This window comes from Dermacentor variabilis, chromosome 3 (genome assembly GCF_050947875.1).
Source record: "Dermacentor variabilis isolate Ectoservices chromosome 3, ASM5094787v1, whole genome shotgun sequence".
Lineage (NCBI taxonomy): Eukaryota > Metazoa > Arthropoda > Arachnida > Ixodida > Ixodidae > Dermacentor > Dermacentor variabilis.
The window spans coordinates 154,050,154-154,077,214 of NC_134570.1; the positions used below are offsets into that span (position 1 = coordinate 154,050,154).

At 47.2% G+C, this 27,061-nt stretch overlaps 1 protein-coding gene across 1 annotated transcript in view; it reads left to right on the forward strand.

Moving 5' to 3' along the window:
* LOC142576425 (fatty-acid amide hydrolase 2-like) overlaps positions 1 to 27,061 on the forward strand; it is a 65,918-nt gene that overhangs the window by 22,296 nt on the left and 16,561 nt on the right. The window contains exons 2-3 of the mRNA XM_075686555.1: positions 10,371 to 10,584; positions 26,783 to 26,992. Coding sequence (XP_075542670.1) covers positions 10,371 to 10,584; positions 26,783 to 26,992 — 424 coding nt within the window. The remainder of the gene's footprint in view (positions 1 to 10,370; positions 10,585 to 26,782; positions 26,993 to 27,061) is intronic.

Consider the following 27,061-nt stretch of genomic DNA (forward strand, 5'->3'; position numbering starts at 1 on the left):
TCTCCGTGCCTGTCACGTGTCATCGACGCGAAGCAAGATCCCGCCCACACTTGTAGACAGCCTATTTAAGGGGCTCCGAAATGTACTTTGAGATACTTCATACTTGAGACTTCATACTTCATGCTTTTCTTATTTTCTTTCAACTCCCTTTGAATAAACCGTGCAAGTTTCGCACTAGCAAATCGTCTCGCCCCTGCTTGGTCGCCATGATCTACCGGATGCCTGCAGCCCGCCGACAACGCCACGCTACCCAATAAGTAATGCCGGTCGAGCTTCGATAGGCAGGTGCCGCTACTTCTCGGCAGCAGTACGGTACGCTACCCTGGAGTACGCAACACGGCGTTGCTGGTGCCGTCATCTAGACGGCACCAGCAACGCCGATAATGAACCTGGCGCGTTTTGGGTGGCACACGTATACGGCTGGCAGGTGGCGAAGGCGGTAGTATAGTAACGGTGAAGGGGCAGCGGTTTGCTAAACTTTCTAGTGGAGCCGAGGCAGTTACACGCGCGAAGTGTGGTGCAGGGCTAATCTCGTAGCAGAATAGAAGAAAAGGTTGCGCCGTTCGGCGGGAACCGTCTCCGCCTTCCGATAAATCGGCAGTGGCCACCGCGGCAATCTTGGAGCCCGCTAATGCAAAGAAGGAGCCCACGTCCTTTTTTTTCTTCAGGCTATTTATCCATGGCAGCGTGCGAAGAGCACATGCATCAGTGAGGGTGTCGCCACTGCATTAGGTTATGGAGTGTGCCACGCATAATGGATTATCGAGCTGACTCGAACGAACCAGAAAGTCTATAAACTTGATACAATTGCAGCTACAGCATTCTCCGTCATTTTCGCAGTTCGTCTGCGAAATAAAGCTTTAGCGGTCTGAAAAGTCGCTGCTCAGTTTGGAGCGCCATAATGCCAGAACTTTACGTGTACGCATTAAGAAAAAATGAAGCTGGATAAGAGAGAGAGAGAGAGAGATGATTGATAAAAAGTGCACAAAGGTCGGTCTGAGGTGCTTTATTCTCGCCAAGTACGCTATGCACAGGTGGAAAGGGAAGCAGGATGGAAGGAAAGGTTCATTTATTCATTCAAATAACTTTATTCAGTGCCCTGCGATTTGGTGGGGTGGGCCTGGACCCCGCCTAGGTTTCATTCAAGGGTTAAGATGTTCAGAATCAATACCTAGATCATAAGCTAGACGGCTCTGTTTTACACATCGCTTGCGTGACCTTTAGCAATGCAGACGTCCTTATTGAATGGCAGCGTCGTCAGCTGATGAACTTCTGCCGACGATTTCTTAAAAAGTGCCGACGTCATAAGGAACCACGGTGTCTACGTGCTGTTGCGTTTCGCCTGCGACACGTGGTTTTGCCGGCGCGACTGCGGCGGGGCGGCAGACATTTTGGCCCGATCGTCGTCGCCGCAACGCTCATCGGCAGGTGTTTCCAGGCGCGACTGCGGCGATGCGACCGCAAAGGATCACCCTCTCATTCCAGTCATTGTGCCCGAACCAGGCGAAGCGAAAGCAGGGATCATCCTCTCATTACAGTCATTGTGCCCGACCGGCAGCGCTACGACAGGGTGCTACGAGATCGTGCTCGACATGGTGCTACGGCAGCGCTACGACAGGGTGCTACGAGATCGTGCTCGACATGGTGCTACGGCAGCGCTTCGACAGTGTGCGTCACCATTAGCCCATTGTACATTCACGTGCTCGTCTTTTGAGGGGTTCCTTCTTGCCCTCAACTGCGAGAGTATAAAAACAGCTGCCCCCGGACGCCAAAAGGAGGGCTCCGATTTCGTCTGTTGAGTAAAGTGCTCTCCCGTCTCTCTACTTCGGTCAACCTGACCGCCAACTCTTTGCGATGTTAAAATAAACAAGTTGTTTCGTTGTTACCAGTCGACTCATGCTTTGCCGGGACCTTCGGATGCTTCCAGTTGTACCCCAGGCCGCCAGGCCAACGCTACCCTTGGGGCTTGCGACCCAGGTACAACCACGGGCGTCAGCGCCGAGTTCCCAACAGATCGTACCAGCGATCCGATCCAAAACATCTGGTTGGCAGCGGTGGGATCGCCTCCGACTTCAAACAACTGTCTGCCAGCGGTGAGATCGCGACAACGGAGGCCAGCAGCGAAGAGATGCAGTTGACTGTATGCTGAGCAGCTCATCGACGATCCGGGAGCAGTGCAACGAGCCCTGTGTGATGACTGGTTGCCTGCAGCGGAACGACTGCGCTGGACTCTTGGCTGCGAGGTTTGGTGAGTGCGGGACTTTCTTCTTCTGAGCTTTGCCAGGCTTTTTGTTAGTGTCAGAAACAGAGCTGGTAATTGTGGTTGTCGTTGCTGCCGGGTTAGTTTGCGGCAAGACAATAGTAAGCAGTAGAGAAAGCAGCATTCAGAGCAGCCATGGATTTGAAGTCGTTGCGCAAACCGAAATTGTTGGAGCTTGCAAGAGAGTTGGGTCTGGATGTCTCAGACAAACTAAGAAAACCTGAACTGCTAAAGGCTATTCTTGAGTTAGAGGCTGAGGATGACGAGCTGTCGGAATGCCTTGAGACTATTGAGGAGAGGTCAAAAAGACAGGAGCGTGAACTTAAAGAACAGAAAGAAAAAGAAGAGCGTGAACGTAAAGAACAGAAAGAGCGAGAGCAACAAGAGAAAAAAGAAGAGCGCGAACACGCTTTGGAAATGAAGCGTCTTGAGGTAGAGATGGAACGCGCTCGTAATGGAAGTCAGGCACACGGTGCAGGAGAACGCGTATTGTTCAAAATGACTGACCTAATGCGGCCGTTTAAGCTTGGAGAGGACATTGGTTTGTTCCTGGTTAACTTTGAGCGAACGTGCGAGAAGCAGGGGTTCTCTCGGGAAACGTGGCCACAGCGCTTGCTCACTTTGTTACCCGGCGAGGCGGCCGACGTAGTCGCTCGCTTGGATAGAGAGGAAGCAGAGGATTTCGACAAAGTAAAATCGAGTCTGCTAAAAAAGTACCGGCTGTCTGCGGAGGCGTTCCGTCGGAAGTTTCGGGAAAATGAGAAAGGCAGAAGTGAGTCATATACAGAGTTTGCGTATAGGCTTATGTCGAACATGCAGGAGTGGCTCAAAGAAGAGAAAGCGTTTGGTGACCACGATAAAGTTCTGCAGTGTTTCGGGCTAGAACAGTTTTATAGTCGGTTACCGGAGAACGTGCGATACTGGGTCTTGGATAGGCCAGACGTTTGTACGGTGGCTAAAGCCGCTGAGCTAGCCGAGGAGTTTGTGACGCGTCGGGCTCGCGGAGCTAAGGACGGTCAAAAGGGTGAATTTGGCTCGAAGTTTGAGAGACCGAGGTTCACGCCCATGAGATTAAAGGGGGACACGCGTAGGGAGGATGCGAGTGAAAGCAGTCCGACCAAACGTAAAGAGACGGCGGCAGCCAAACGCAGGAAGCGGTTCGAGATGAGGCGAGCGCGCGTTTGTTATACGTGCCAGAAGCCGGGTCACTTTTCGGCGCAGTGTCCGGAAACAACACCAAAAGTTGTGTTTTTTTCAATAGGCAGCACTGACGAGAACATGAAGCTTCTCGAGCCTTACATGCGAGACCTCCTCGTGAACGGGAAAGAGTGCCGAGTGCTTCGCGATTCCGCAGCTACGATGGATGTAGTTCACCCGTCTTACGTAGAACCCCATATGTTCACGGGCGAGTGCGCGTGGATCAAGCAAGCCGTGGAAGCTCATAGCGTGTGTCTGCCGGTAGCAAAAGTGCTTATTGAAGGACCTTTCGGAGCGCTTGAGACGGAGGCGGCAGTGTCATCTATGCTGCCCCCCCCAGTACCCGTACCTATTTTCAAACAGGTCCGATCACCTCCTGCGCGAGAAGGGGCTTTTGTTTGGTGAAGCTAGTGTTCAGGCCTTAACCAGATCGAAGGTTCGGGAGCTCGCTGCAAAGGCGGTAGTTGCGGGGCCGACGTTATCAAACAACGAAAAAGGGTCAGAGGCGCAGCAAGCTGATATTCCGAGCACGCCCGAACTGAATAAACTTGAGTCTGTAACGTTAAAGGCGCCAGATACTGGAGAGGAAACGCCCGACGCGGGAAAGTTAGAAGAGCTATCTACTGATTTGCTCATCGCGCCTACGTCAGACGGACTTGATAGGTTGCTAAAAGTCAGCCGGACGGCTTTGATAGCCGAGCAAAAAAAGGATGGCAGCCTGGAAAACGTGCGCTGCAATGTCAAAGAAGGTATCGCCAGGAAAACTGCGCGTTTTGTGGAGAGAGGTGGAGTCCTGTACCGGAAGTATCTAGACCGCAGAGGAGTGGAGTTCGATCAGCTGATCGTGCCTCAATGCTATCGTCAGGATCTGTTGCGCTTGTCACACGGGGGTTCGTGGTCCGGACACCTTGGAGTTAAGAAAACTAAGGACCGTCTCTTGCAAGAGTACTATTGGCCAGGGTGTTTTCGGGACGCAGACCATTTCGTGAGGACATGTGACACTTGTCAGCGGGTGGGCAAACCAGGGGACAAATCGAGGGCGCCGTTGAAATTGGTACCTATCATTACGGAGCCTTTTAGACGGCTCGTTATTGATACTGTGGGACCTCTGCCGGTAACAGCCACGGGGTACAGACACATTTTGACTGTGATCTGCCCAGCGACAAAGTTCCCTGAAGCAGTGCCGCTTAAAGAACTCAGCTCAGTTGAGATAGTTAATGCACTACTGTCCATATTTGCGCGAGTTGGTTTCCCTGCGGAAATCCAATCAGATCAGGGCACAGTGTTTACTAGCGCTTTGACGACAACTTTTCTCGAAAGGTGTGGGGTAAAGCTGTTACACAGCTCAGTGTACCACCCACAGTCGAATTCCGTTGAGAAGCTCCACTCCGTCATGAAGCGCGTGTTGAGAGCGTTGTGTTTTGAACATCGAACTGACTGGGAGCTGTGTCTGCCTGGGGTGATGTTTGCTTTAAGGACCGCGCCGCATGCGGCTACGGGGTTTTCGCCAGCTGAACTGGTGTACGGTCGCTCGCTTCGATCTCCGCTTCGCATGCTTCGAGAATCGTGGGAAGGTAGGGGCGACGACCCAGTCGTGGTGGAGTACGTGCTTAAGCTCCTCGAACGCTTAAGAAGGGCACAGGAGTTGTCAGGTGAAGCAATGACAAAGGCCCAGCAGAGGGCCAAGGTTTATTATGATCGGACAGCCAGGGCCCGTCGTTTTGAGGTTGGCGATGAGGTCATGATATTGCGCACATCGCTAAACAACAAACTAGACGTGCAGTGGGAGGGCCCAGCACGAATTGTTCAGAAACTGTCGGACGTTAACTACGTGGTAAGTCTGCCAGGAAAGCGGAAAGCACAGCAAGTTTACCACTGTAATCTGCTCAAACCTTATAGACAAAGGGAAGCAGTGGTGTGCATGATGGTAAACGTTCCTGAAGAGCTTCCGGTCGAGCTTCCGGGACTAGGCTCAGTGACGAACAGGGAAGACACCGGTCAAGTCATTAGTGACCTTATCAGTAAAGCACCGCTGTCGCCCGAGCAGAAAACCGAACTACACCAGCTATTACAAGAGTTTCAAGGTCTGTTCTCTGAGAGGCCTGGTAGGACTTCTGTACTTACTCATGATATAGAACTTACCTCCACAGAGCCAGTACGATCCAAGGCGTATCGGGTGTCACCCCGCCAGAGCGATATTATGGAGGCTGAGGTAAAGAAAATGCTACAGCTCGGTGTTATTGAGGCAGGTGAGAGTGGTTATACCTCCCCTTTGATTTTAGTTGAGGTACCGGGCAAGGAACCTCGTCCTTGCGTCGACTACCGCAGGCTTAATTCCATCACTAAGGATCAAATTTATCCGATCCCTAACATCGAGGAGCGCCTTGAGAAAGTTAGTAGCGCTCAGTTTATTTCCACCCTAGATCTTGTCAGGGGTTATTGGCAGGTTCCACTTACAGAAGAGGCTAGTAGGTATGCGGCGTTCATTTCACCAATGGGAACATTCCGTCCTAAAGTGTTGAGTTTTGGTTTGAAAAACGCGCCATACTGTTTTTCAAGTCTCATGGATAAAGTGTTGCGGGGACAGCAAGAATTCGCTTTACCGTATCTAGACGACGTAGCGATATTCTCCGCATCCTGGTCTGAGCATATGGCACACTTGCGGGCAGTGCTAACCCGCCTGCGCGAAGCGGGCTTGACAGTAAAGGCTCCTAAGTGCCAGTTAGCACAGGCCGAGGTTGTCTACCTCGGTCACGTGATTGGTCAGGGTCGTCGCCGCCCCTCTGAAATAAAAGTGGCCGCTGTGCGAGACTTTCCGCAACCGCGCACCAAGACCGATATTCGGTCGTTCTTGGGTGTCGCCGGCTACTATCAGAGGTACATCCCTAGGTACTCTGATATCGCGGCTCCCCTGACGGATGCTCTAAGAAAGACAGAGCCTCAAACAGTCGTCTGGGACGAGACAAAGGAAAGAGCTTTTAGCGCCCTAAAGAGTGCCCTAACAAACCAGCCTGTGCTACGATCGCCAGACTATACAAAAGGGTTCATTGTTCAGTGCGATGCTAGTGAGCGAGGCATGGGCGTTGTACTGTGCCAACGGGAAAAGGGAGAAGTAGAACACCCCGTCCTGTATGCTAGTCGTAAGCTGACCAGTCGTGAGCAGGCGTATAGCGCCACCGAGAAAGAGTGTGCATGTCTCGTGTGGGCCGTTCAGAAATTGTCATGCTATCTAGCCGGCTCGAGGTTTATCATTGAGACGGATCACTGCCCTCTCCAATGGCTGCAGACCATCTCTCCCAAAAATGGCCGCCTCCTGCGCTGGAGCCTCGCTTTACAACAATATTCCTTTGAGGTGCGTTACAAAAAGGGGAGTCTCAACGGTAACGCCGATGGCTTAAGTCGAAGCCCCTAACGTAGGAATCAGCCTCAAAATTGTTTGTTACTGATGTTTTTCTTCCTGAGGCAGGATTTTTTTTAACATATTGCTTTTGTTTAGTGTTTCAAAGTGATGATATGCTTTCTAGTGCAATTTTTCAATTTGTGGACGCGTTCTGAGTGATGCTAGACTACTGTAAGGAACTAGGCAGTGGTATAAAAAGGGGAAAGAGCCTGGCAGGGCTTAGTGAGGGTTGTGCCGTGCTTGCTGACTGAGCGGTTGAGTTTCAGCGTAGTTCTAACGCTTGCCGGGAACGAGAACAAAAATGTGAACTCTCCCGAAGTCACTTTGCAGTGTCCCGTGCGAACCTGAACGAGAGAACGAGGCCTTCTCTGTGCGCTGCGCTCAAGAAACGTCGAGGGACGCCCGACTTCGGTTATGAGCATCATCGAGCGACATCCCTCCGGACAGCGGATGCAGTCCCCTGTCCATCGGGATCTCCTTCCCCCGGCGGGGCGGTCTGTTGCGTTTCGCCTGCGACACGTGGTTTTGCCGGCGCGACTGCGGCGGGGCGGCAGACATTTTGGCCCGATCGTCGTCGCCGCAACGCTCATCGGCAGGTGTTTCCAGGCGCGACTGCGGCGATGCGACCGCAAAGGATCACCCTCTCATTCCAGTCATTGTGCCCGAACCAGGCGAAGCGAAAGCAGGGATCATCCTCTCATTACAGTCATTGTGCCCGACCGGCAGCGCTACGACAGGGTGCTACGAGATCGTGCTCGACATGGTGCTACGGCAGCGCTACGACAGGGTGCTACGAGATCGTGCTCGACATGGTGCTACGGCAGCGCTTCGACAGTGTGCGTCACCATTAGCCCATTGTACATTCACGTGCTCGTCTTTTGAGGGGTTCCTTCTTGCCCTCAACTGCGAGAGTATAAAAACAGCTGCCCCCGGACGCCAAAAGGAGGGCTCCGATTTCGTCTGTTGAGTAAAGTGCTCTCCCGTCTCTCTACTTCGGTCAACCTGACCGCCAACTCTTTGCGATGTTAAAATAAACAAGTTGTTTCGTTGTTACCAGTCGACTCATGCTTTGCCGGGACCTTCGGATGCTTCCAGTTGTACCCCAGGCCGCCAGGCCAACGCTACCCTTGGGGCTTGCGACCCAGGTACAACCACGGGCGTCAGCGCCGAGTTCCCAACAGATCGTACCAGCGGTGCGATCCAAAACAGTGCACCATCTCCGAATTGCTGAAATAATATGGTGAGCGTACACAGACGTTGCTTACGATCCGCCTCTCCAGACTGCTTGAGTGCGTGCGGAACGCCAGTTAGTATGACTGGCGGACACCTGTGCCTTCCGTAGGAGTCTCACCGCTTTGAACACGTCTTCTCTTAAGCGAGCATTTTCTTTACTTCTCTTGATTCGGCATGCTTTAATGCATGATCGCACATTTGGTATTTGCCCCCTCATGGAAAATGAGCAGGGGAGACAGTTTTGTGTGTATCCATGAATGCTACATACCACATTGTTTGCGCGCTGTTGGCGACGGAACTGCGCTGGATAAGAAAAAAAAAACGGCGATCACACACAAATTTCTCCCTCTTTGTGCGCATAGTACAGAAGTATAAAGAATGTCCCGTGCGCGTACATTGCCCTCACCCATTTACAAGGTTCATTTTGACGCTTAAATTGAAATGGAGTACGGGCCATCAACTTTGGACGTGCTGGATAACATACGACCATGGGCACATGGGCAATGATGGGACCATTCCACGTTGGAAGCGACGATGGCTAGATTTTCAGCACTAGAAAGCTTCGTGACAAATTCCTTTATCTTCTTGTTTACGAATGCAAAGCATGGATTATTACCGTTGGACGTGATGGACAATACGCGACCTTGGCAAGGTGGACAGTGTTGCTAGATCTTCAGCACGAGCCAAATTTGAGAAACATCTTAGTTTTTCTTTCGAAAATCAATGCAGACCATGGAGGTAGGGGTAAGACAGTTCTGAATAAACGCAATCACTGTTTGTTTCGCGCGTGTCCTCATCCGTGCGCTGGATGTCATGACTTACGAGCATCAACAAATCGCCGAAATCTACAACCTCTTTCTATATTCACGCCTTCGGTCTTGCTGAGTTATACAATGCGCTATGCCTACAGTGGCCAAAGGGTTTCTCGCTATTCGACTGCTTGTTTTAATATTGTGAAAAGCAACGGTCTCACATGAAAAACTACATTTGTCGGATCTCCAATAAAGGCGAGCCACTCCCAACCTTGCTTCTGCTGCGTTACATGCGTTCTCATTAGTGTTTATTTTCTATTTTTACCTCGTGCCGCTATTCAAACGTTTCGAGCCAACAGAACAACGCTCAAGGAAGCATCTTCAGTGATGCGATGTACAGAGCAAGATGCGGTAGACATGCATCAATAAGGAACTTTCAAAACATCACCTTGGTGTACACACCCCGTCATCTTATACATGTAGGACAGAGTTGACGTCAGTGTTGCCGTCAGAGGCTATAGTGGGACACTATAGGTAAACATAGTCTAAGATGTGTTAGTAAATTACCATTCCACAATACCAAAAGAGCCACTTTTACCGCAAGAATACGCTTTGGTAAACCAGGAAAGAGGCAAAAAGGAAAGCCAGGTAACGACGCCGCCTTCAAATTCCTTCACCACTTCGGCGTAACTTACGTCATGAGTTACGACGCCGCCGAACGGCTCTTTAAAGTCAACAGGCCTGTGGGAACTGTTACCAGGCAAACACGAACTGAATATACATGTCTAAGGATCTCTAAATGGAGTACATAGCGTGTACTACAGTCTTCGCAGTGATCACTCAACGTTGGAGGAAGGTGCATTGCCTTTATTATGATCGTGAGATGGTTGAGGATGCTTCTCCAGTGTCTGCAACTGTTCCAGTCTCCATTTACCGATATTCACTGGAAGTTCGGCAATTAATTACGAGCTTCAAGTTACATCGCACGTCTGATAGCACTCCCACCATTATTTTACGCCAAATTGGCTCAGATCTGCAAAGTATGTTTCACTTCCGTGCATTCTCCTGTGCCACCTGAGTTTGAAAATCGGCCGCAGGCTTCTTTACCCCGAGCGTGGACGAGCCCACGACAGCTAGAGCTGTTACGCAAGCGCGGCACCTACCAACGGAGAAGGTGAATCCCTCCCCTGCCCCCCCCCCCCCCCCCCCCCCCCCCGTTCCGTTATCCTTTGCTAAGTTATCTGTGCCGTCGAACGTGAGAAGCCGCGGAATTTGAGAACAAAATGAAAAGCAAAATACTCGAGGTGCATTTTCAACGTATTCATTGAAGGCTACAGCCCTCAGAATGATTTTCACTCGCTTGTAAATGTATTTGTCACGGTTAAAAATGAAAAAAAAAAGAATAATCGGAAACCTCGGCGACTTTCACAGCGCATTTCTGCCGCGTTTCGTTACAGGTCGCAGGCGGAATAACTTTGCTTTCTTTTGTTTTTGCTCTGTGCGTCAACGGCGATGCTCACTGGCGCAGGTGACGAGCGAAGCGGTGATCCGTGCGTACGAGCGCCGCGTGCTCCAGGTGGACCCCGTGATCAACGCGGTGGTGGACGAACGCTTCGAGGCCGCCGTGGACGAGGCCCGGGCAGCCGACGAGCTCGTCAGGACGAGCTCGCCGGAAGAACTGGAGCGCACCAAGCCGCTGCTCGGGGTGCCCTTCATCACCAAGAACTCGGTCATGATCAAAGGTGAGGAAGCGGGCCATTTAAGAAGGGTCGCCGAAGGTCAATGCTGGGCCAAGTCGTGCTAACACATGGCGCTTCAAAATGGCCACGCTTATCGCGAGACGAGGCTTGTTGATATACGTACACAGGGCGTCCCAACTGACTTTAGCCAGAGTTTAAAAATATGCAGACGCTACGTAGCTGGAGAGAGCCAACGTAGTGTTGCTTGTCGTCGCTTGGAGATACTCAGATATATTTTTTTATTCCGCCCAATTAGATAAGTAGTCCTAATTAATTATTCAACTTCACAAATGCTATAGTTGAAAGGTTGAATTAGAAAATTGTAGAGCAACATGACAAAACCTCCCGATACAGCTTTCTGTTGCTGAATACGCGCTACATAAAAGTGTTTTTTTTCCCGAGCGTGAAAGAAGCCAGCGAACACATGCAAAGTGCCTCGAGCGGTCAGTCGCGCGGCATTTTTTCGCGTGCATCGGCGAGCTTCTCTCACGCTCTGAAAGACACCTTTATGTATCATGTATTGAACAACGGGAAGCTGCACCGGGAGTTTTTCATGTCGCTCTACAATTCTCTCATTGTCACTTTTTGCTTCTAATTATAACATATGAGAAGTTATATAAACTAAGAATTATTTAATTAACCGGAATGAACAAAATAATTTGAGTATCACCAAGCGACGGCAAACAAAATTACATTGGTTTTGTCCAGCCACATAGCATTTGCATATTTAAAAAATCTGGCTCAATTTAGCTGGGACACCCGTACAAGCCAGAATAGGCGCTGAAATGTCACGGCGGGTGACGACGCTGCCTTCAAGTTCGCTCACCGGCTCGCCATGAGATCATGAGCTTTGATAGCGTCTACTAGGGTATCGGTAATAAATAAATAAATTAATTAATCCAATCAGCTGATTGGCCTTCCGTTCTTCCGTAATGCAGATTTTCTACGAAGCCGACAAAGCCTGTGTAGCTAGCATAGACGTGACGCCGCACGATTGCAACTAAATACTTTATAATGGTGCCGAAAATGAGATGCAACTATTTCTGCTAAGGTAACATTCAACAATTATTTGTGATCTATCTATCTATCTATCTATCTATCTATCTATCTATCTATCTATCTATCTATCTATCTATCTATCTATCTATCTATCTATCTATCTATCTATCTATCTATCTATCTATCTATCTATCTATCTATCTATCTATCTATCTACGACGCTGCACCAACATGGCAGAGGAGTGGCGTTCATTCTTCTGCCACAGATGCGTCGTCTCAATTTCCTCGCGTCTACTCCCAGAAACATCCGGCGCACGCGCCTCGCTGCTTCCCTTCGAACGAAGATCCAGTTTTCCATTGTGCGGCGAGCGACGGCGTGTATTCATGTATACAATCTCCGCTGTCAGCTTCGTGTCCGAAGTTTTCCCCGTGATGCACTTAGGTTTCGCCTTTGTTTGGTTTTATTACTTATTCTGTGCACTGAGAAGGAAAGAGCGGAGCCAGGAAACATTCCTCTCGGCGCAATTGTGCAAGCGGAAAAGTGAGGATTTTCTTAAAGCTTGTGCTGCTCCAAGAGACCTGTCCAGCCCGCACTCAAGAAGTTGCGGAACGGGGAAAAACGGAAAATAAAATAAATTAGACAAAGTGAAATAAACACACACACACACACACACACACACACACACACACACACACACACACACACACACACACACACACACACACACACACACACACACACACACACACGCACGCACGCACACACACACACACACACACACACACACACACACACACACACACACACACACACACACGCACACACACACACGCACACACGCACACACACACACGCACACACACACGCGCGCACACACACACGCACACACACACACACACACACAGAGAGAGAGAGAGAGAGATAACCTTTACCTTAATTGAGCAGCGAAGATAGCTCAGCGGATAACTTCAGACACTGATAAGGGCAACGCGTACTACTCGACACGTGGCTGTGCAAGCGCACGAGTGTTTGTGACTGAAGCTTTACCTTCGCCCGGTTCGGGGAGGGGGGGAGGCGTCGCGCAATGCAGTGACCTTCGAAAAGACCGGGTTTGCGTTTCTCGCGTGTGTCTCAGAGACAAACGACGCGCGTGTAGTTGAGCGTCCCACAGTTGCTTCGATCGCGTGCATCCATTTGTGTTCTGCGACGTGACAGCGTTCGATGCTGCGTTCCTGTACTCCTGCTGGCACCAGGGCGCGATATTGATGGCGTCGTTGGGCGTAACGTGTCAAAAAAGCTCATGGCCGTGGTTAGAACATTGGCCGATTTTCTGGCCGTCCTTCATCGCGGGTTAGATTTTCTTGTGGGGTGCCCAATGTGAAGGTAACCGTCAGTTAGCTTGGCGCTTGCCTCGGTGTCTGTGGCAATATATTTGTATGTGGCCACAGACAGACGTAATGTAAAACTTATATATATAAAACTATACTTATTAAACTAAACTTATTAACTAAACTAAACTAATTAAAACTAAACTTATTATATAAAACTTATACCACCTTCATTAGGACGATACTAGAATATTCAGCCGTTGTTTGGAGTCCCCATCAAGTGACGCTTAAGAGAAAGTTGGAAAGGATACAGAGACTGGCGGCGCGTTTTATTTGTTCGACGTACCGAAGGAAGGAATCGCTCACGCTTACGTTACAGCGTTGCAACTTGGATCTTTTTGAGGTACGTAGAAGGAAATATAGGCTGAAGATGCTTTATAAAATAATGCAGGATCAACGTAAGATTGATAAACTCAAATATCTACACGCTCCAGGCAAAAGAAAGCCGCGAACTAACCACGACTACGTCATAAAGCCGTACCGTACCAACACTGATACATATCGATACTCTTTTTTCCCGGACGCAATAGAAATGTGGAACCAATTGCCAAACGCTATTGTTAGCCTAAAAAATGTCACCGACTTTGAAAATGCTGCTGAGACGTATTTACGGGAGTTTTCAATTTAGTTTTGAAGTGCCAAGTGATATGTGCGACTTGATGTTCATTGTACGTATTTTGATAAATGTCAGAAGTGTGCTGAACATCATTGAAGTGAACATCTTATTCACTGTGAATTGACAAGTGTTAAGCTACTTTACAAACATAGAAATTGTACATATTTGATGTATGTAATTGTATTGTCCTCTATGTTATGACCCTCTATGAGAGTTGACAGTATAAATAAATAAATAAATAAATAAATATTCTCATCGTGGGCTCGTGCCATGTTGCAGGACCACCACCACCCCAACAAAAACAACAACAACAACAACAGCATAACAATAACAGCTGAACAATAACAACAACCTAACAATAACATAATAATAATTTAAACAATAAATTACTCAATGAAATGTTCATTATAGTGCCTAGGAACAGCTGCGGAGCCTTCGTATTGCTGCGCTTAAATCAGTTTTGCCATAAGGCCGAAGCACTGAATGCGATAGCAACATGTTCGAATACTACAAGAGTGAGCCTCGCGGCTATGGTGGCAGCATGAATTGCAGTAAACATAAGTTTACCAAGTAAACGCATGTGATGTCGCGTGCGTAGACACATGGACAGAGAAGACTCGATGATCGCGAACAGCATCGGCTACAACTGCGGGGTCTTGTTGGCGTTGTGGCCTTTGTGACGACCTCGCCTTCCCGCACTACGACACGTTCACGGCAGACGCGAGGCGCGCTTTCGCGTCCCGCATTTGAACTGCGGGGTTTTGTCGACGTTGTCCGCTTGACCTCGGCCTCCTGTTCCCGCCGTGCCACGTCTGGGCTGCGGTGCACGGTATACCGGGTGCTTCACGCGAACGCTTTGAACAAGTGAAAAAAAAAAATTGTGTGTGGCAGATAGCACAATTCTAGTCCATGAGCTGGTCTTCTCGAAGGTGCCCACCTTGCTGGCAAAAAAAAAAAAAAAGTTGAAATGCACGACCGACTAATTAACGAAAATTCACTAATTATGTTTCTAACTAATCACCTTATGGCACGTGTTGCAATTTGCAAATTCGAGCCGAGGACTTCGCAAAGCAGATACAGTTGGAAAGAATTCTCAGGACGACACCAGCTTTGAGACATGATCTCCCGAACGTTGCGGAGAAATGCATTGGCGTTCCTTTTACTTTTGTGCTTCAGTGCATAAAACGACGTTTTGTTAAGAAAGTAAGTGGGGCGACAGTGGATTTTTACCGTAAGTTCGACGGCAAGTACCTCGTAAATGGTGGAAGCCACACAATTCTTTCGAAATGAACGGGCCTTGCAGTCTCACCCTCTAGAATTTGCATATGGCAATATGTGCTATAAGCGAATGAGTTAAAAAGTTAATTGGTGAAATTATGCTAATTATTTGATTATGCATCTCAATTTCTTGTGGAAGTAATGTGCCCTTCTTTGAGCAGACCAGCTCATAGGCTAGAATTGGGCTATCTGCCACCGGCAATTTTCAAACAAATTTTTAAAGTGCTCGCCGAAACACCCTGTATACTCTTTTCCTTTAGGGGTGAGTGGGGGGGGGGGGGTATCTTTGCTTGCGAGGACAGATAAAGTAACAATGTCGTGCACCCGTCAGTGCACTGACGGCAGCGGCCACCTGTCGCCTGTGCGACGCAATTTCGAGACGGAAGGTTTCATCTTTCGTTGCTGCAGCAACCGGCGCTTGGCGGGAAATCCGCGCGCGCGCGCGAGAGAGAGAAAACATCTTTAATAAGCATAAGGATGGCTTGATTTGCTGGGGCGGTTCCCCTCTTCACGGGAATCCATGCGCCGTGTTGGCTGCTTCGTCCCTCTCAACCAACACGATCTGGGACTATACTCCGTTTTATACATCAGATGCAACGCTCTGGGAGCTACGCAAGAAGTGCGGTGAAGCGAAGTTATCACTCCGCGCGTTCCGTCTATGCTTCGCTGCTCGCGTGAGCGTGCACGTCAGGCTGCCGCGACTGGCTGCAAATAAAAAAACAACGAAAAACAAATGGGTATAAAAGAACGTGTTAGCAGCCGGATGAGCACATGCTTTGCTGCTGAGGGCAAATCCTTATTTACGTTTAGAACTGATTTTATATAAAGAAAATGTTCACAAAAATCTATCAAAAGACCCCGAACTGTTTCTAAGAACGAACGCAGCCACTGCAAAAAGTATCTGTAGCCTCTACAGCGTTGCATCTGATGTATGAAACGGAGTATAGAGACGGGGTGAGTAAGAGTGACGCGCGAAAGTAGGTCACCGTGGTGAAGGGCGGTGCCTGGACGTCGCAGATACTGCGACACTACGCCAAATGCAGACGCTGTTCTGTGGTTGAGAGAGAGAGAGAGAGAGAGAGAGAGAGAGAGAGAGAAAGAAATAGTGATCGTCATTTAGGGTATACTGCGATTAGCGTTTCGCCGGAGCGTCTCGGCCGCCATTCTGACAACAAAAGGAGGGGGGGAGAGGGAGGAGGAGGGCACGCACGCTTGCGCGATGTTAGGGACACGGTGCTTCGCTGCGGAAACTACGCACCGGCAGGCACTATTCTATCCACGGTACCTCGACGACTACGCGTGGCAAAACGATGGCACATGCCGAAATGGCTTGCATGATCCGCAGAGCCTGCGTGGGCTGTTTTACAATTCATTCCAGCATGCAGAGTTGTCTAAACTGAGGTCAGAACACATTTTGCGCTGTGCACCGGTCTCTGCGCGATCGGGAAATCAACGATCCTAGACGTCTTTCGTCACGTACCGGTAAAGTTATGACGCGAAGGGAAATCGTACATTTAACGTGTTAAATGCTTTGCAGAAAACACGTTAAATGTACAAAAATCAGTATTTTTATGCGCAATTATTGATGAACGCAAAACATCACGCGGAGTGTCTCAAGGCGCTGGCTTCCACACGGAAAGTCCTTAACGGTGTTCTATTCCATTTACTGAGGCACGCGCCCGTGGCGTAAGAGGAGATCGAGCTGTTGTGAGAATCCTGCCGTCTTACAATTTCATCTATGCCTATTTATTTAATGCCATGTCCTTCTTAGCTGCTTCACCGCCCGATTCTCGTATCGAGTATGTTTCAAAGCTCTTTCAGGGGCCGATCCCGGAGATAGTGCGGAACTGCGCCAGTCAAAGTACATCACATTTAGGTGTGAGCTCTGATACTGTTTCGCACTTTTAATAAAATGAGAATAGTTAGGATAAAATGCATGCGATGTCACTGCTTTGTTTCGTGTAATTTGTTTGTGGGCTACCATTCTGAAAATTCTGAAGCATAACTTGGTCAAGAATGTAAAACCTGCTACTACCAACTTTAGTGATAGGATAGTGGGGTAATATGGCCCACAAATGAGCATGGCATGGCTTACAGCACACATATACCTAAGTATGTGCATGTTCCCTACGTCAACGCCGAAAGCAACGACGACGACAAAAAAAAAAAGAAAACAAAAATCACGCAGAAACTTCTCTGGGGGTTGTCTACGTATGCATAATTAAGCATTGCGCCACCTGCTTATGTCCACGCAGCCGGGTGTCGTTATCAATGTTATGAAACTTGACTCGATGAGAATAAACCCTTATCAACCCTTATCGGTCGTTATCAACCTTATCGGAGTGGGTCCAACCATTAAGACTGTTTATGGGTTGTTATCAACCTTATCGGACTTGATCCGAGCCTTATCAACCCTTATCGATCGGTATCAACGTTATCTCAATTAACCCTTATTTGCACTTATCAACCTTATCGGTCATGAGCCGACCCCAATCAACCCATCTGCTTTTATGGAACTTATTGGACTTGATACAACCCTTATAGGTGTTATTAAACTTTTTCGAATTGCTCCAACGATTATAAGTCATTATCGCTCTTTAGCACCTTATGCATTCCAGACGAATCATTATCAACTGTGATGAGACTCATATAAACCCTTATCACTACTCATCGTCCTTATCCACTCATTGACTGCTTGTGTGCGTGTGTTGCGCGACGCGCAGCTCATGAGCCATCGGAGATCGGGGGGCATTTCGGTAGCTAAAGGAACGCCCCAACCTAAAGCGCATCCCGCGACCACCGAAACGCATTGGCGATGTGGCGGGCTTGGCACTGAATTTTCGCAAAATCTCAATATTTCTCTCTTTGCAAGGCTCCAAGTTGGCTCAGAATGTGGTCCCAGGATAGCGTTTAATTCCATCATCACCAAACCTTTTAACAAAGCCTTCGTAGAAACTGTTCTCCTCGGACATTTATATTGTACTGTCGGTATAGCACATTCAAACGTTTAAGATATGTTAACCCTTCTGCAAGCGTGTAGCCCAGTGGGTAAGACACTCGGATTCTGAGCGTGGGGTCGTAGGCTCGGAATTGACGACCGCCAACGTGCTTCCTTTGGAATTTATTTTATGCATTAATGTCTTTATAGCAGCGATTCGTCTTACGTGACAGACGGACTGACGGGTTTCGTGGTTGGGTAGGCATAGAGAGGCTTAGGCCTTTCAAATTCTCTTGCAGTGTTCACACTGACACGTGTACTTATACATCCTTGGACTGTGTTCCACCTGTACCATAAATTCATCGCTCAGCGCAAGACGCGCCCTACTTTCGGGAAGGCACGCCGGCGCCAGCGATTACGCTGGAACGTTGAACGAGTCATGCATATAAACGCCGAAGTGCTTGACCCGCAGATCAGATACCGATGATCGCCGAGTGTGCTCGCCGCTGTCGTTGGGCTGCGAGTGTAGCATTTTTTTTTTCTGGGCACAGGTTCGCCCAATTTAAAAGTTCGTTTCGCAATTCACGGTTTCGCTACTGTGTTCTATATCACAGTTGCTACTACGTGACAATGTAATTGCTATTGCAATAAAAGTAATGCGCAAGAAACAAATGTGCGGAAAAGGCAAATGTGGCACACAAAACAAAGTGAGATAGGGCAGCGGAAAACAAAGAGGCTGAAATCATACAACATGACTATCTACATATAAGTATGCCCCAGCTAACTTTAGCCAGAACTTCAAAATATGGGAATACCACGTAGCTGGACAGAACCAAGGTAATGTTGTTTGCTGTCGCTTGGAGATACTCAGATTATTTTTTGCATTCCGTGTACTTGCATAATTACTACTAATTTATTCATAGTATTTTCCAATATTATAACTAGATGAAAAGTATCAATCAAACAATTGTCGAGAAACGTGAAACACCCCCGATACAGCTTTCTGTAGGTAATACGAGCTCCATACAGGTGTTATTCCGAGCGTGAAAGAAGCCCGCAAGCGCACTCAAAATCGGCGCGCGTCTGGCCGCTCGAGGCACTTGGTAGGTATTCGCGGGCTTCTTTTACACTAGGAAAAACACTTTAATGTAGCACGTATCGAGCAAGAGAAAGCTGTATCGGGAGTTTTTCATGTGGCTCTACAACTTTCTCATTCACACTTTTCATCTAACTATAATATTTGAGAAGCTCATTAATTAATTAAAGCTCATCATCTAATTAGGCGGAAAGAAAAAAAAAATAATCTGAGTATCTCCAAGCGACGGCAAACAGCATTACCTTGGTTCTGTCCATCTACGTGGCCTTTGCATATTTTTAAACTGTGGCTAAAGTTAGCTGTGGCAAAGTTAGCAGGGGGCGGCAGAACGTTAGGTGGGCGGATGAGATTAAGAAGTTTGCAGGGACAATATGGCCACAATTAGTACATGACCGGGGTAGTTGGAGAAGTATGGGAGAGGCCTTTGCCCTGCATTGGGCGTAACCAGGCTGATGATGATTTTAGAGGTGCGTGTTGCGGTATATTTGAAAGATCTGGAGTATGTGCAGCAGAATCAATAGTAGTGGATGGCACACAGTAGAACACAATTTCACAAAGCCAACATGTGAGCGGAAGTCGTGCGATACATGAAAAACAAGACCAAGGGCACGAAGGGTCATTGTTCCGCATCTTTAACGCATGAACAGAAGCTTAGACTTTTGTCGAAGTAAACACCAAGATCTTTAATTTTGTTGACCCTGGTCAATGGAGCATGGCGAGGGGTGTATGAAAAGTGTACATGACGCGTTTTCCCCGTGTAATCTAATGTACCGTAGCTTTGGAAACATTTAAGGCGGGCTTATTGTCTCTACACAGTTTGAGAGTATAAAAAAAAATCTTGTAAGTGAATGCAGTCGGCAGCACTGTTGGCAGTCTTAAATAGCGTTAAGTTCGTCACCAAATAGAAGTAATCAAGAGAGTTGATTAGCTGACAAAACGTATTTTATGAGCAGTAGGAAGAGAAACAGGCCCAAGAACGGATCCTTGAAGAACCTTGAAGAGAGCGCGGGTGCTGCTGTTTAAGCACTTCCTCTAAGCGCTAGTTATATTATTTTGTTTCATAATAAAGAGCAAAAAATATTGATCCCTTGCCAAATAATAATAATTGTTTCTAGTGTCTTTTGTGCCACCAGTCATCGCTGCCAATAATTTTGAATCACACTTTGTTCTGGCGCGTAGTATGGATCCTCCAAAAGGGCACTGAGAGTTTTAACTTCTCCGTGAACTTATAGCGTTCAGCGAACACCGGGTTACCGGAGACGCGGATGTCAGCTGGATGGATGGTTCGATGGATGCTATGAGCGTCTCCTTAGAAACGAGGCGGTGGGTTCTGCCATCAAGCTGTTGTCTATTTTTGGCTAATGTCCTACCTATCTGAAAAAATCCATAAAAAATTCCCAGCATCAAACTTTCTTAACAACTATTGGTAAATGTGTTCTTTTTTGTACGGTTTTACGTATTCGGTGGCAGAGTGACCGCCGGTGATCGAGAAACGTACGATGAGCACTGAGGCCCGGAAGGCAATCCCGTTTATTCTTGTCAAACACTCTCTTTGTGCGTTTCCTGACCAATCATATTGGCGCAAAAATAAAAAGAAAAGCTACTGCGGGTGAGCGTGATAATCTTATCTGAAGACGGAAGCGTGAACCAAAGGGGAGTACTGCAGACATAACAACGCCTCCGTTGTTTGTGGTCTCCTTGCTTTTCTGCCACCAAAGCTCTAATCGCCTTTTACTTATCTCTATCGCGGCCACGTTTCCTTTTTTCTTGCTATCCCTAAACGCAAGGTCTTCAAGGAGGCCAGAGGAGCCTAAACCGACAGCTGGGTAGATATTTCGACATTCTAACATAACGTGTCCCATAATTTATCTCTTTGCCGCAGCAAAGGCAGGCTTCTTCCTTCTTGATGTCCTTCGCTTTATAACAGCGTTCTAAGGCATCCTGAACTCGCTTCGAAAAGTAAATAGGTTCTCTTTGGGTTATCATAAATTGCTTCTTTTCTGATCTCGTTTCTATCTCTTAGGTAGTCAATCATAGCAGGTTTATTTTCCACTGCTGCCACCAACATTATTTGTTGACATGTTTACCATACCGGTCCCATACTTGCTGGTAAGCTTCCTAGTTCTTTTCCTCCGCTGTGCATCAATGATTTTTTTCCTTTAGATGTATCTGAATACTCTCCCAGCCCATTTGACTGTTTCCATATTCCTCAGTCGTTCTTCATGATCAATTTTAATCTGAGCTTCGCTCACTCCAAAACTTCGTCGGGATGCGCGACTGTCACGCGTCCCCTGATATGTTGTTTACTCGCATAGCTACCGTCTCCTGTAATGCGACTTCGCCGCGTGGCTTTACTGCGGCGGTCGGTACGCTTGCAGGGTAGTACGAGAGATGGCGTGAGTGTTGCTCTGCTAACGCAGCCTAACGGCGGGGTTACTTACGCGCAGAAAGGAGAAGGTTCTTCCTGTTTGGCTCCGGTAAAACCTACAACGATACTCCTATAACGCATGAAAAAAAAAAAACACAAGAACGACGGTTCACCAAATGTTTGTAAGGCTCGTAATTAACGCAGAAACGTCACAATTTCGTCATGCTAAAATTCCCCGGTTGTTCATATATATAAACTTGGTTGTAACGTACGCTTCCCTCGAGACAACGGGAAATATAGCCGACAATGTACGTGAGGAACTTTTGAATACTTGTTTAACAAATTTTTTGAATGTGTGCATTGCATACACACGCATTAAACTTCCCTTGGAGATTTTCACTAGTGGTTCCTCATTTTCGCTAAGTATTACCTCAGCGGCAATTGTAGTTTAGATGTAGCTTTAGCTTGAGGGCTCCTATCTGAATACACGGGAAAGGAGAAATCATTCTTCTCGGCAACCGGTGCGCTAAATTTTCTGAAGTTTATAGAACTTAAGAGGCAAAAGGTAAAGTTTAGTGACGTTTGGGGGCGAATGTTTTATTTAGGCCTTCGATTTTATAATAAACCTTGTCAAAAATTGCAAATTTTCAAAAACGAAAGTGTCAAGTTCACAACTTTGTAACTCAGCAATGCAGAAAGGTATCACAATTCTGTCAAATGCATCTCATACCACAAATAAAGCAGACAGACTTGCTGTATTGTACATGGCTATTAAGCACGCCACTAATATGGGAGCAGGATTTTAGCAATGCCCTTGTAAACGTTGCAACAGATTCAGGTAAGATAGAAATTAGTATGAGAAATGTTGTCCACTTTGGATGCTTTAACGAATGCAATTTGTATAACAGCGATATTTGTTCGTTGTGCAAAGTTACAAATTTGTAAACTTCGTACTTCTATTTTTTTCACGTTTACATTTTTTCGAAAATTCTCGTAATGCAGTAACGCCATAAATAGAAATTCCTCTTCTAACAGTCCCTAGAATTTACCTTTCTCTCTTAAATACAACAAATCTTATTAAAATGAGCCCAAAGATTATCTCAGAAAAGCATTTGTTAGTTTTAAGTTTATTTGAATAGGCGGCCTCGCAGTTATGCCTGAGTTAAAGCTCCCTCTTAAGTCAGGGCAACGCGCTAAATTTTGCGCTGTTAATGAAACTCTGTCATAACGCTCCGGAGCAATTGAATACGCAATAACCTGGCCCTTATTTTCAGCAAATATAAGCTTGATCTAATGTAGAGCTTCCTCGGGACAGTGGTAAACGTAGGGTAAAATGTGGCCATATTACGATTTTAAACAGTTGCTAAATAAAATTTTTTACAAGGGCTGTATTTAATGCACACAAATTTACCGTCACATACTGATTTCCCATTGGTTTCTCCCCATGTTCGCAGAGTTTGATTTCGGTAGAATTTGTAATTATGCCAGGAGAGAGTGCTAGTTTGCGTCACACGAAAGAAAATTAACTAATAACGCCGCACAACGCTTGAACATGTAATTTATTTGCAAATCCCCCAAGTAATGCAACGACTTCGAACTTCGCGCACGCACAACCCATAACGTCGTCCTTGCTTTCACGAAATATGAAGAAGATGACTTGTTTAGCTCAGCGAGGAGACCAGGAACTCGAAGGCGAATCACGCATAACAGATGAAAATAGAGAAAAAAATACCCCAAATGTTTAGTAATTCTATGCAATGCGCTTAATTAAGCCGTGAACGTAAGAGTTTCGCTATGCACTGCACTTAACCTGTCCCCTATTTTCAATTAATTTGAGTTTGCTGTATTGTGCAGTTGTTTTATGACTTTAGAAAACGTTGCGGATTTTGGCAGTATGACACTTCGGAACGATTGAAGAAATAATTTTTCTACGTATTCTGCAATTAACCTATGCAAATAGTATAAATGTATAAAACTTATACGCTTATTCTACATCACTTACAGCCTGCTTCCTACTTCGGCGAAATATAGACGACGTGCTTTCATATAGTTCACCGAGGAGACATCGAAAACCAAGTACATGTCTCGTATGTTGCATGGCATTTGGGAGAAAAAGAGTACTTAGTAAATATTTTAAAGCGCATAATTAAGATATGCACCAGAACTTCCCGTACATGTCCTCCATAGAATGGCCCCCACGTCTTCCAAATACATCTCTGCGGTTATTGTTTCTCTCAGGCAAGCGGGGAAAGCAACTTTAGGTGTTGCAAGCAGTATTGTCTAAGTGAGCTAGTTGTGAGCGTAACGCTGCTGATGTAACAGTGTTGGTGTAAAGTTTATGGTTACCGCCATTGGTTAATAATTAGCGAATTAGCGTTACACAATGGCCAACATGGTTTCGTCGTCATGATCGTGTGGATCTCGCCGTCGTGGCGTCATTGTGGTTGTTGTCGTCCTGCCTTTTCTCCTAAATACACAGTGCGGCCCACGTTTAATTAAAGAAACCACATCGGTGTAGAGCATGCCTAAACCGCCCCATATGCTAAGTGCGGAATTGCTCGGTTTTGTAGCAGATGGCTTGAGGTCGGTGGCGCTGAAGGATTTTCTTCACAGCAGCGCAGTGCAATGACATAGCTTATAGCTTCAGACAGCAGTCTTCAGCGTAACTTTCGTCACCTAGAGGGCCACACATATGTGTTCCGTTTAATAGTGGGCTCCACTCTACATCGCACCCGCGAAGCGTAGGTGGGCTGCTTTGCTTATGTTTCAGTGAAACGATCGAAAACATTTATACTGACACGTGTACTTATATTTAACGGGCGACCACGTTTCGCCTCCTAACAAATGTTATCGCACAGCGCGGGACGTGTCTGCATGTATCCGAAGTTTCTGGAAAGTTATCGATGCTTCTATCCGCTGGCTGTTTTCGCTGAACCTTGTGTTATCTGATTTCATCGCGTGACTCGAATGTTGTAGAACTTCGTGGAAGGCATACGGGTCCCAACGATTAGTCTGGAACATTCGATGACTGCTGTATAAAAGCCGACGCATTTGACCCGCTGATCAGATTTTCGACGATCGCCGACCGTGTTCGCCGCTATCGTTGTGCTATAAGTGTAGCCTGTTTCTATGGGCACAGATTCGCCCAATAAAAGTTAGTTGTCTTTCACAGTATTTGCTAATGTGTTCTTCAACGTCACCACGACGTGACAATACCTAGCTAGCTGTTTTGCTCAGTAAATTGCTTAACCCTTTATGGACGCGTGTCATCATCATCATCATCATCAGCCTGGTTGCACCCACTGCAGGGCAAAGGCCTCTCCCATACTTCTCCAACAACCCCGGTCATGTACTAATTGTGGCCATGCCATCCCTGCAAACTTCTTAATCTCATCCGCCCACCTAACTTTCTGCCGCCCTCTGCTACGCTTCCCTTCCCTTGGTATCCAGTCCGTAACCCTCAATGACCATCGGTTATCTTCCCTCCTCATTACATGTCCTGCCCATGCCCATTTCTTTTTCTTGATTTCCACTAAGATGTCATTAACTCGCGTTTGTTCCCTCACCCAATCTGCTCTTTTCTTATCCCTTAATGTTACGCCTATCATTCTTCTTTCCATAGCTCGTTGTGTCGTCCTCAATTTGAGTAGAACCCTTTTCGTAAGCCTCCAGGTTTCTGCCCCGTAGGTGAGTACTGGTAAGACACAGCTATTATATACTTTTCTCTTGAGGGATAACGGCAACCTGCTGTTCATGATTTGGGAATGCCTGCCAAACGCACTCCAGCCCATTCTTATTCTTCTGATTATTTCCGTCTCATGATCCGGATCCGCCGTCACTACCTGCCCTAAGTAGATGTATTCCCTTACGACTTCCAGCGCCTCGCTGCCTATTGTAAATTGCTGTTCTCCCCCGAGACTGTTAAGCATTACTTTAGTTTTCTGCATATTAATTTTTAGACCCACTCTTCTGCTTTGCCTCTCCAGGTCAGTGAGCATGCATTGCAATTGGTCCCCTGAGTTACTAAGCAAGGCAATATCATCAGCGAATCGCAAGTTACTAAGGTATTCTCCATTAACTTTTATCCCCAATTCTTCCCAATCCAGGTCTCTGAATACCTCCTGTAAACACGCTGTGAATAGCATTGGACATATCGTATCTCCCCGCCTGACGCCTTTTTTTATTGGGATTTTGTTGCTTGCTTTATGGAGGACTACGGTGGCTGTGGAGCCGCTATAGATATCTTCCAGTATTTTTACATATGGCTCATCTACACCCTGATTCCGTAATGCCTCCATGACTGCTGAGGTTTCGACTGAATCAAACGCTTTCTCGTAATCAATGAAAGCTATATATAACGGTTGCTTATATTCTGCACATTTGTCTATCACTTGATTGATAGTGTGAATATGGTCTATTGTTGAGTAGCCTTTACGGAATCCTGCCTGGTCCTTTGGTTGACAGAAGTCTAAGGTGTTCCTGATTCTATTTGCAATTACCTTAGTAAATACTTTGTAGGCAACGGACAGTAAGCTGATCGGTCTATAATTTTTCAAGTCTTTGGCGTCCCCTTTCTTATGGATTAGGATTATGTTAGCGTTTTTCCAAGATTCCGGTACGCTCGAGGTCATGAGGTATTGCGTATACAGGGTGACCAGTTTCTCTAGAACAATCTGTCCACCATCCTTCAACAAATCTGCTGTTACCTGATCCTCCCCAGCTGCCTTCCCCCTTTGCATATCTCCTAAGGCTTTCTTTACTTCTTCCGGCGTTACCTTCGGGATTTCGAATTCCTCTAGACTATTTTCTCTTCCATTATCCGCGTGTCGCCTACAGACAAATCATCAGAAATAAATTTTTTTCTTGCCAAATTTTGGCATTGAGCACGAAGTTGCTGCCTAAACCTTTTATGACCTCAGTGAATCGCAGGCCGCAAGAGTGATTTGTTGGTTTAGAGCAGAAACACGTGACGAGGAAGGACGAGTTCGAGACGCGCCAGCGTTCATTCATTTAAGTGTTCATTTCTTTTGATTTACTGCCACCGGATTCATGATAATCCCCCGTAGTGGATTGAGCGAAACCCACAGGCACCCAAACCAAACCATTTTGAAAGCACGTTTAGAGTAGACATACAGAGACGAGACTACAGATCTCCTGTGGTAGGGGTATGGCGTACGCAATGCAAAGTAAATGCTGTGTACGCGTGTGGATCACATATAATGAGAGATGTCTTCACAAGTTCCAAATGATGCATAGGTCGCTCGTCGTAAAGACTACTTCCAGTTTGATGTCTGGCGTTGGCCTTCTAGTGCTCAAAGTACTTCAAATTTTATTTTTATTTTCTTTAATTGGGCTTATTGTTTGATAATTATTCCCTTGGTTATGCACATTTAAGCATAAAATAAAAAAAATCTTTTCGGGCACTTATATGTCTCGTTCTTACTGCAACGTTGCCAAAGTCTATGCCCTTATTATTATTTTTTGTTTCTTTTCGTCGTCGTGGTTCCCGCATCGCAGGTCTTCTCGTGGACGCGGGCCTTCCAGCGTGGCGGGGGGACCGCGCCGAGCGCGACGCCGAGGCCGTGAGGCTCCTGCGGGAGGCCGGCGCCATCCCGGTGGCCACCACCAACACGCCCGAGCTGTGCCTGTGGACCGAGTCGTTCAACAAGCTGTACGGGCGCACGCACAACCCGCACGACACTCGCCGCACGGCCGGCGGGAGCAGCGGTGAGGGGGGAGCACGCTGCGAAGTCGCGCCGAATTCGTGAGAACGCGCAGAGCGATGGCCGTGGAAAG